General features: G+C 36.7%; 1 protein-coding gene across 1 annotated transcript; it reads right to left on the bottom strand.

Moving 5' to 3' along the window:
* Positions 1-3,677: 3,677 nt before the first annotated feature.
* Positions 3,678-10,910, bottom strand: LOC578783. Its single transcript, XM_794921.5, has 3 exons — positions 10,370-10,910; positions 5,286-6,182; positions 3,678-4,569 (listed from the first exon to the last, which is right to left on the bottom strand). Exons 2-3 carry the CDS (start codon positions 5,990-5,992, stop codon positions 4,314-4,316), a joined length of 963 nt encoding a protein of 320 aa, XP_800014.1. The 5' UTR covers positions 5,993-6,182; positions 10,370-10,910; the 3' UTR covers positions 3,678-4,313.
* Positions 10,911-11,290: the final 380 nt, after the last annotated feature.

The raw sequence follows: 11,290 nt of genomic DNA, 5'->3' as shown, positions 1-11,290 counted from the left end.
GAGGGGGGGGGGGGAGAGAGGGGGCCGCGGGAGGGGGAGGGGGAGGGGGCGGGAGGGAGGGGTGGAACAGAAGGAGGTTGAAAAGGAGAGTGAGAGAGACTGTAACAGGGGCTAGATTATTTCATTTTAGTGATGATACGACCAATGTTCTGGGAAAGAGACCAATAAGAGAGGTTCAAGACCCTCCCTATCAAATCTCAATACAAAAGCTTCATATTTTTCAGAAATATTATGTGACAATATACAAGTAATTTTTAGGGCTAGCATACTTGTAATATTCCCCATGAGATGATTCTTCGTCGCTGTTTTCATCATATTATTATCAAAGAGGAAAGATGGAATCATACTTCTTTCATTTTTTCTCGTTTTTTTTCCTTTTCTTGTTCTTTCTTAATAGTGTAAATAAATAATTCACAACCCTTTAGGAATTTTATTTGTCATATATTATATATTGAAAGGTGCTGTACCGATTCAAGCTCTTTATGCTTATATTTCAATGACCTTTGTGTGTTCATTCTTTAAACTGTATAATAGTTGCAACCGTGTCCTTGATAAAACATTGTTATATTCTTTTTCCAGTGAAGTCTATATATTCAAATGAATTGTAAAATTGAAATTGATTTGTTGAATAATACTCTTTTTCATGTGATGTTAACTCAAATGAATTGTTAAATTGTGAACATGGATGCGTAAATAAATAAATAAATAATGTGGAGTAGAGTTCCCCCCCCCCCACCTTCTCCTCCAACCTTGACCAAACAGAAAGAAAAAGAGAAAAGGAAAGGTATATCACGAAGAGAGGCGGAAAATGGTGAAAACCTGAATCAAGGCAAAATACAAAAAAGGCAGCCGAGTGCACCATTGGCCGAGGCTCCCCCCCCCCCCCCAAAAAAAAAAAAAAAACTCGGTAATAAACCTCCGGGATTACCACAACTAGACAGCATATTCTGTAGAGGATTGAAGATGTTTTTGTTTTTTTTAATTCAAGGCCTACATTAATAAAAATCATAATTTCCCTCTACCTAACAAGATTTCGTACGCCTATTTCATATTAAAAACCGAGGAAGAAAAATGTTTCCATCACAGGTTTTACATGTTTCTAATCTAAGATCTAGAAATTGGTGTTGCATCAGGCGCGTACGCAGCGGGAGTGGGGGGGGGGGGGGGGGGTTGGGGTTGAACCCCCCCTCAATTTTTTTTATTTGTGTGATTTTTGATGGAACCCCCCCCCCCCCCTAATACCTTTTTTTTAAAGTGTGCAAAAGGGTGACCCCCAAAATGACCTTACCTCCCTGAGCCGTTGCGAATTTTTTAGGACAAAAAAAAAACGGCTGGTGAGGCGTTGCGAAATTTTCGGTCCGATTTAAAATGTTAACCCCCCCCCCCCCCCCCCTTGAAAAAATCCTGCGTACGCCACTGTGTTGCATTATGTCCATTTTTGTTGTTGTTGGCGTAGTGGGTAATTTGGAGTTCTTAATTATTGTTATATAGGAATGTTGACTTTGTTGTTGTCATCTGTGTTGTTGTTTTGGAAAGAATTTCCTCAAGGACTCAACTACAGTTGGCCAACTGCGGTACGACCATTCCCAACAATCGCCTACTTTGGAAATAAAATACACGAGATCTGAAGATATTGTCTTTTTATCAGGTAAAGTTGTTCCTAAATTCTGATGTTTCCAAAATCATCTATAGCACGGGCAAATCCAGTTAAGCCAAAGTGGCTGCCCAATTCCTCACATATTAATAAACATGAAAATCAAAGAAATAAATCAAAGACAAAAACACCATCGCGACCTGTCGGATTCTTGGAGAGACTAACGGAATTCTTGCGGATATATTTTCTTTCAGGAAGAAAAAAAAAATCCTCCTCTGGCACCCCCCCCCCCCCCCCCAACAGACAATCTTTGATACGTATTAATTTATTTGTATCATAAATAAAGAACTGGTGCCCCCCCCCCCCTTGAAACCCGATCGGCAATAAATTATATACGTGCATTTCGTCTGGTCCAGGATAGCTGAAGCCCCCCCCCCCCTGATAATAATTTTACATGTAGTTATCAAGGTGGTGATTATTTTAATTACCTCTCTCTCTCTCTCTCTCTCTCCCCCCCCCCCCCCCTCTCTTTCCTTCTCTCTCTCTCTCTCTCTATAAATATTCCCCTTTCTTTCCCTCCTCTTCCTTATGCGCAAATGCCTTTTTATCAATTTTCCCAGACGTTAAAAAAGTTAGATAAATAAAACAATGAGTTTGCGTTACACACAGGTTGATTTGTGCACTGAATATCTTGAACGATGTTAACTTTACAATTTTATTATGTTTTCATTCCATAGAATTTAGCATGAGATTTCAGTTTTCACACTTGAATATTCAGAATACCCTATAATTTACCACTTCTTTATGATACAAAATTGCACAAAAATAAGCTCTTGAAGATTCCTTTCTTTACATCAGTGAAAACCATGAAATAAGATAACGTATTTTAAATAAGAAATATGCAGCAGACATTAACCTTTAATTCATATAAAAAAATAAAAATAAAAGAGCCAAGACTTGCGAAAGAACCGTTCAACGGTTTAATGTCTATAACAAATTAACTTTTCGCACTGACGGAGACATAAAAAAGCTGCAGGAACAGACATCTTTAGACCCAACAGTCAGTAATAAATATAATAACAGTCATGAACGGGGAATACCTTAAATCAAGAGCTACATTTATCAATGTACAATTAATGTTCCAGAAACGATGCTTGGATATAAAAAAAAAACTTCTGCAAATTATCATTCAATACATCAAGCAAATTAAACGAGGTTACTATTCTAAACTACCGGTAGCACGATATATATTTAAAGGTTATAAATTTTTATTAGATAAAACAATTGCTCTTTATCTTACCTACGATAATTCGAAATGTATTAGATAACACACAGCAATATCAAATTACTTTATATTCCCACGTTATAGCGATGCATATCCATGTAACATGGTATTAGATAGTTTTCTGGATGAATTACATAATCATCATCCATAAAACTATCTTTCTTGACAAAAACTAAATCAGGTTCAACTAAAGCCTCTAGTAAAAGTTTGGGAAACGTCATACTCATATTCATGTTACTCTCTCTGTATATATATTCATAATTTACACATCGTTAATATTACACAAGACAATATGATGCAGTATAAATAATTCAACCTGTAGTCCGACATTTTATAGAATGTACATATTATGTTCAGTTGCGAGAAAGGTACTATCATTTCATCTGTTTGGAACCAAAAGGGCATTAACTCATGTAGTTTTAACAGACTTGATGCCCTTTTGGATCTGAAAAATGATATCAACAATGAATATACAGTCTTGTTTGTTGTCAACTTCAGCAGCATTAGAAAGTTAAAGCTCTCTTAAGAATTCCCAGAATGCAACAGGGAATACAGATTAATTACAATATCTCCTCTCAAAGTTTTCTCATTTTTGAATAACCACCAAAATGGTAGGGCCAGTTAAATACTCTTTTTTTAAGCTCTCATTTTTCAATTAAAGTAGGGCTCACCATTTACAGGTTATAATACAAGGAATACAGGATACAGGAGAATCTAAAATGAAAGAGTACAAACAAATAGAGACAGATATTGGAATTGTTTACATGACATTATTTTTAACCTGTATTAAGAGCTGTATCCCATTATCCATATACCCGGACAACTGCTCTCTCAGACAACCACACAAAGTACTTTTTGGAATTATCACCTCGTCTGGAAGAGTCGTCCTGGGGAGTAATAATAATTGTCTTATAATATTGTAGTCTATAAGGTTTTTTCAGATGTTTACCACACAATATATTAGTTGAGAATATAATTCTGTTAAGTTATCTATTTGTAGTAGTGTTACAAGTTACAACACAAACTCTTGGTCATAAAAATTTGAACTTTGAAGTACTAGTGCAACAATAAGAGTTTAAGATTGCATGCTAAATTTTAAATAGTTTCTGCCCATGTACAAATAGAGAGAGAAGACTTGATGCTCAATAAAAAATATATGTCTTGTCGACGGAAGTCATTTTTTAAGCACTTGGAATGGAGCACAATGCAGTTTTTTAGTCAGTTAATTACAAGATACAAAGAACATTTTACTATCATGAACTTCATGGTGCAAATTTATTACAAAATTGTGAAGGATAATAAATACAGTTATGGGGTACGAATATTTCATTCCTCCGAAATGGCACAAACAGTTCAATAGTTTCTGTAGTTTTTGAGCAATGAAATATATTTATTACAGCTGCTGATAAGTAACGCCCAACTCACTATCGTCTGTTATCTATCTTCAGCAATCGCTTCGTCATAAGTTGGTAGTTCTACGACTATAGCTGGCGCTAGTAACAATTGTTCTTCAGGCGGGGGAGCATGGCCTTGCACGCCGCCGCCCCCGCCGTCGTCTAGATGACGTTGGACGCATTCTTCGCACATGTGGCTTGTGACTGCAGGGGCGGTCGATGACGAGGCGAGGTTGGTCGATGAGGAGGACGCTAATGGGTTATGATGGATGTCCGTCTGACTGACTTTGTAGTACCTGCAGTAACAAGATGGGAGAAATTGTAGAAGGAAATTATCTTGTGAACTTAGTCATGGATTGCAACAAGAGAGGATAATTACTATTGGTCAGAAGGCTGACATTTTCATGTTTTTGCATTTCTGTTTGGAACTGCATTAACTTAGTTAGAGGCATTGTGAGGAGTCGTAAGAAAGGTAGGGTTGGGGCCTTGGGGGTTCGAAACCCATTGTCCCTATTCAAACACTTTCATTCAGCAAACATCAAATATTAGAGACATGTCGCGTTGTCGGCAAATTTTAGAATTTGATTACTAATTTGTTTTCCTTGTTAGAAAAAAAATTGAACATCTGTCGGCAAATTGAAAGTAAAAAAAAAAAAAATTGGTTTCTGTGAGTGTATTGTCTATTTTTTCCGCTGCTGTTGAGCGTTGTTGGAAATTGTTGGAAATTGTGTGGAGGAAATATGATTAACAACCTCATTCAGTATTCTATAGAAGATCCTGTCCGTGTTCTAAAAATCTCTCTCGTCATGTTTGTATCAGTGGTCAATCAAGTTTCATTTTCATTTCATTTTCATTTCTATATTTTCCTTTCCTACAAACTACAATACATAATAACGAATAATAATAACGAAAGTTACAATCCACCTCCTAAAATAACGAATAAGTAGAAAATTATCATTCCTATTTCCTAATGTAAATTTCTATGATAATAAATGTAGGTCGGTGAACATACTGATAATCAGCAGAGCCACCAATAGCGCCAGGTACATCTCCGACCATAAGTTCAACACCAATGTCCTCACGTCGTAGAATCTCAGCAGTCTCATACAATGGAGGTGGGAGGTGGTCTAAAAAGTCGCCTGACATGTTACCAGTAGGCGGAAGCGGATGTAACACTAATGTTTCATGTATATTGAGGGAAGAGTTTGTGACAGACGCTGTCGCGCCGTCCCCATGACGCGGCGGCGACCGCTGAACGTCGGCGCGGTCGTTGGCGGCACTATGACGTCGATTCGATCGTGAGAAACTTGAAACTCGCTCTCGAATCCCATGAAGGGTTCCTACTCTCCCGCAGGAGTCCGTGGTTAAAAGACAAAGTACCATGGACGAACTGCCCAGAATAACCCCAATGACGCTGATGATTGCCCCGGCGACGTACTCTTTCGTGTTCACACAAATGACAAGTCCAGCAAAGAGAAGTAACGTGGCAAAGATAAGTAGAAGGCCGATGCGGTTACGTTTCTTCCGATATCGACTCCTGCGTCGACGTTCCTCGGCGGACAGCTGAGGATTTCGTTGGACAGTACTGCCAACACCAACGTTGCTGACACCACTAAGACCTCCTATACTACCCGCAGTCAATGATGATACATTGAGCTGGTTTGTGGAATGAACGATGGCGCGCTCTCTTTCAGGATCTTGGAGATCGATTTGATGCATTGTATGGTTTTAAGTTGGTCGTATCCAGGTTCATCGACCTCGATTACGATAATTGTCCAATGACGCTTGATGGGAAAGGCACATTTCGTATTTTTTCTTCATCTCTGGTGAATATTTCACGCTTGGGAATCACGGCATTTTGTGAAGTCTTTGATCCTACATTACTTCAAAGTGATGGCCAAGATAAATTCTGAAATAAAAAGAAAGGAAAAATCATTATGATGAACCAAAGTAACATTCGTTTACTAGTGTAAAAGTACAATGTTTTCTCATCCGACAAGACAGCCCCAAATACATGTACATTGTTTTCAATAATAGCAGACAGAGGAACAAAGTTTGATGAAAATCGGTTAACAAATAAAAATTAAAAAGTTATCAGTAATTCAGAATCATTGCGATCACTATTTAACTCAGGTGAATTAGCAAATCGGTCATGAGTTTCTAATGTTCTTTCCTCGCTATTCAATAGTCATCAATGTTTTAATTTTGGAACCATAATCATTCACTTTGTCTTGATCCACGAGAAGCTTATTTCATCATGTCTTCTCTCAAGCGCATGTTGTTGGTTGCTAGTCTTACGTCCTCTTTAAAGCTCCTCTACAGTGTTGGGCGCCCCAAAAGTCGCAAACAAAATTGACGACAACATTTACTTACATGTTATAGTAATATGAAAGAGGATGTTATTTAACACACAATTCTGCAAGTATTTTCAAAATAAATGTCGAATATTGATGAAAGAATACATTTTGTGTTATACGCAACAAAAAAAATAATGTTTGTATACTTTCTTCAACATTCGTCTTCAAACAAATTTATTTTGAGAATCCTTGCAGAATTCAGTGTTAAATGTCCTCCTCTTTCACTTCATTGTACAATTGAAGTGAAATTTTGCCATCAAATTTTTTGGGCTCCCAACACTTGAGAGAGGTATAAAGGGATATAATATTCTATCACAAAGTTGTTGTAAAAAAATATATATATATTTTTGTGGATAATATGAAAAAGCCAAATTTATTAATGTTTCTGAAAGAAAGGAACCTTTTAGTAATTTTTGATATTGCACATAATAATATGTAGAAAGTAGAAACATGTTATCATCAATACAACGTTGTTTAAGGTAAGGGAAATTCTTTTTCTTCTGGTTTAAATTGATTACATTAAATTGTATTTATTTTATCACGGTAAAACTCACAACGGCCTGAAAAGACTGCTTTTCAGCAAGTCCGTGTTAAAACATAAAACAGATCATATCAACAACAAAAATGAATATAAATACTAGGAAAAACAGATGATATATAAAACAAAGTGAATAGAGAAAGCTAATACACAAAAGAGAATTACTAACACTAAATATTACATGTGTTATATCAAAATTATATAAACAGTTGTTGAGTATAATCAGCAAATGACATAACGAACTCGTGACTGAGTTGTGCATTTGTATCTATTATAAACTAGGGATTTTCATGATTGTTTATAAAATAATCGTCCGACTTCCCTTCTTTTTTTCATTTTTAGTTTGTCAAGTTATTGAAATCAAATTATTTTTGGACAGGGGTTTTGGCCCTCAATTAGAGCCCCAAGGTATCGTCACTATCGTGGGAATTAAAATTCCAATCAGAAGAGTGCCAACACAACAAAATGCCCTTCAATGTGAGTTTCATAGTTCAACTCATTTCGCAGATACTGACGTACTTAAATGTTCTGGTATTGGGTTGACCAGATTACCAGACATCAGGGGCGGCGCCTGAGTATTTTTCTACCAGTACTCCCCATTGGAAGTGGAGAGTAGGGGCCACAATGTGAGTGGCTAATTGTACACAGAGATAAAGTAGAGTACTGGTCATGAAATATCACTGAAGAAGAGACTGGAATTCATTGAAAGGTGTGACGTATTAAAGTGACTCAGTAACATTGTTGAAAGGTTAATGAAAAAATGTGTAATTTTTGTATGAAACGTTACTTATTATATTCCTTCTATACTGTACTATCCCTCTAACAGGCAAACAATCCAGAGAAAATTCTCACACCACAAAGATATTTATACATGTAGTTTTCTCTGAAGGCATCACTGTGCAACACCCTCGAGTAGTGAGTAGTGATCAACAGTAAATTCTCCCAACCATTTTTTAACTTTCCCAACCGTTTTCCTTGGAAATAAGACATAAGATAGGCTTTTAAAAATGTTTCAACACTTTAATGTCTGGAATAGAAGAGCCAATTCATTGCTTTGTGGTGATTTACATTCACCTAAATTGTAATTAAACTGTAATAATATAGTTGGGAGAATTAAGGAATCGATCAAATCAGTTTTTCCCCAATATTTGTCATTAATAATGCTCCGTTTTTACTCAAACTTACAGATTATTTGTAATTGTACATCTACTGTAGCATTGAAGTCACTACCTTAGCACCATTTTCTTTCATCTGAACAATGTTACCAAGTCCCTTTAAAGATTTAATGTGTATTGAGAGGTTTTGGACTCATTATCATTTGACAACAAATTGGCACACTCTTGCTGATCACATACAGTAAAAAAAAATTTTTTAAAACACTGCAAAATAATTGAGTATAAGGGACTTCACACATATATAGAAGTGGCATAAAATTTGGTTTAAATTACTTTTGGGATATACATGTATATCCTAGTGACAGGGTGTACAAGGTATTTCCACAAGTCCATGGACAGGACTAGAAAACTCAATGTCATGTGTTCTTGTTGTGATTGCGGCCCCAGAAATCAAGTACGACTATACTCTACAAAGAGGACTGTACTCAATGAAAGAAGAAGAACTGAAAATGAAAAAAAAACTGAAATATTACTTAACCTGTACCAGTGTAACTCATTAACATGCTTTTTAAGTTCAGACACCCACTGTTAAAGTATTATTTTGTTTAATATTTGTTATTTGTCTACCAAATCATGGAGGAGCACAAAAGGTTCCTGACTCCTCCCCTTCTGTAACATTGCCCATACACATTATTAATGCAGATTTATACATCAGATGGAGTCATATCTGGATGAATCCTTACAAACAAATCTCAAGTTCTGGACTAATTATTAGCAATGAAGAAACAATTTAGACTGAAAATCACTGAATCATGATTAGTCTATATGCAATTTCTATTTTCTAGAAAACTACAATTATATTATCATGTGTAGGCCTAAATTGAATAATCTACATTTTAAACTTTTTTTCAAGATATCGCAACTGATATATCAAAGGAGGAATAAGAAGCATGTCTTTGTCTCTCATACTATCAGTACTACAAAGGAAGGGCATATTTTTACTTGCACAGACACACTCATTTTTATTGTATAGTCCAGTCTATGTGATGTGAGAGCATGGTGTTAGTAACTCCATGGTGAGAGTGAGCTGAGACAACACAAACTTTGCACCTGCACCTTGGTTCATATCATTGGCATATTATATAGACTAGTCTATGACACTATTGATAATCCCGGTATGGTATACCGAATTACCGATAGCTTCTAAGGAGCTGCTGTTTGGGATTCATAATTACTGCATCAAGTTAATGTAGATTTTTTTCTCCAAGCTTTTAACACTAGAACTAGTACAGATCTAGGCCTAGATCTACTGGTCTTGACTCCGGCTACTTTTCAAATTCTTCACATTTAGGGGTACTTCAGAAGTTCATGAGAATCAACATCATCATCATCATCAAACAGTAGATCTGTGTTTTTATCATGAAGGAAATTAGGTGAAAGAGGAATAATCAATGAATAAGGAAAGGGAGCTCTCTGATAGCACATATTTCCCCCGATATAGTCTAGACCAGGCTTGGCCTAGATCACGATGATTTAATCCTAAATCCTCAAATTATGCACTTGATCTGAGTCGAGACTAGAGTAGAGTCTAGATCCTCTTCAATCTTCATCATGTGCTGGATCTTCTAATTAATGCAGATCAGGGAATAATTTTCTTCAAATTTTTTGATTAGCAATTTCAGGCGATGGATAAATATTTCAAATGAAATTCTGTACATTTCTATGGAAGAAAACTGCTACATAAAAGATATTTTGTATAGCAGTCAATTGCGATGCGATACCAGGAAAATTATTCCCTGCAGATGATCTAATTCTAAATCCTCTAATTACGCAGATGATCTACATCTACTGATCTAGACCCTCTAATTATGCAGATGACCGTTAGATCATCAGCTCTAATTATACAACACGTAACAAATAAAACGTTGGCAAATGTTAAATGTATGCTAACACAACGAACACAATGGCAATGCACGCCACACCACACCGTACCACACCACACAACACGCCATGAATTATTTATCACTTTCTAGATTCTAGTTTCTCAACATAACTCCAAGGATAAAAAGACGATTCGTCTACTCACTCTATTCTTTCTTCTCGAGACTAGGATTCCCAATGATATCAAAGAAAGCCATCAACAAACAAGCATCTTTCAAAAATCTTTATTCCGCTATCTTTTCTTGCATCAACATATCCACGATGTTATGTTTATGTTTTGTCTGAACTTTGCAATGGATTATATAGGTACGATGCGTTGCGTGCTAATACCGTACCATAGTACAGTCCGTTACGGTACCATTCATAGATAGCTGAATGAGCTTGAATACTCCTTGAATACACACTACGTGATAAATTACAACACAGCTCGATCGTCTGGAATGTCAATTTACTACACGCACATAATCCAATACTTCCGACCACATGGCTGTATGAAAATAGTTCTCCTTCAACACATCATGAACAGTGGACGTTTCTCCTGGTCAGACATGCTTTCTACTCCCTTATAGATTGGTATGTGATCTGTGTATTTATACCGGTGAATTCATCGTAGACTAAAAATAGAGAGGTTGTACAAAAAAGAAGAGAGTAGTATTTACGCCGCCACGGCCATATCGTGCACGCGTGCCACATTACGTACGTACGTTCGTCCGTTTCCATTCATAATAATACGACATCGACAAGACATCAACATCGCTAGCGGTCATCACACTTTTGGGATGGCTCAAAGGCGGCCCTCAGGGGGAGGGGGGGGGGGGCACAATGCCCCCACTTTTTCTAGTATCACCAAATTGCCGCTTTTTACATAGGAAAAGTGCCCCTTTAACTTTGTAAGAAGTGCCCCTTCTACTTTGACAAGAGCCCCTATTAATTTGTAAAAGTGTCTCTTCCCCTTTTCACCTCTGAAAAGTGCCCCTTTTCTTTCGAAAAGCTCCCATTTGACTTTACAATGAGTGTCGATGTCCATTGTTATAAGTGCCTTTTTTAATCTCTAGTAAGTGCCCTC

This window comes from Strongylocentrotus purpuratus, unplaced genomic scaffold (assembly GCF_000002235.5).
Source record: "Strongylocentrotus purpuratus isolate Spur 01 unplaced genomic scaffold, Spur_5.0 spur5_contig_858, whole genome shotgun sequence".
Taxonomy (NCBI): domain Eukaryota; kingdom Metazoa; phylum Echinodermata; class Echinoidea; order Camarodonta; family Strongylocentrotidae; genus Strongylocentrotus; species Strongylocentrotus purpuratus.
This window is presented reverse-complemented; position numbering and strand designations above follow the sequence as displayed.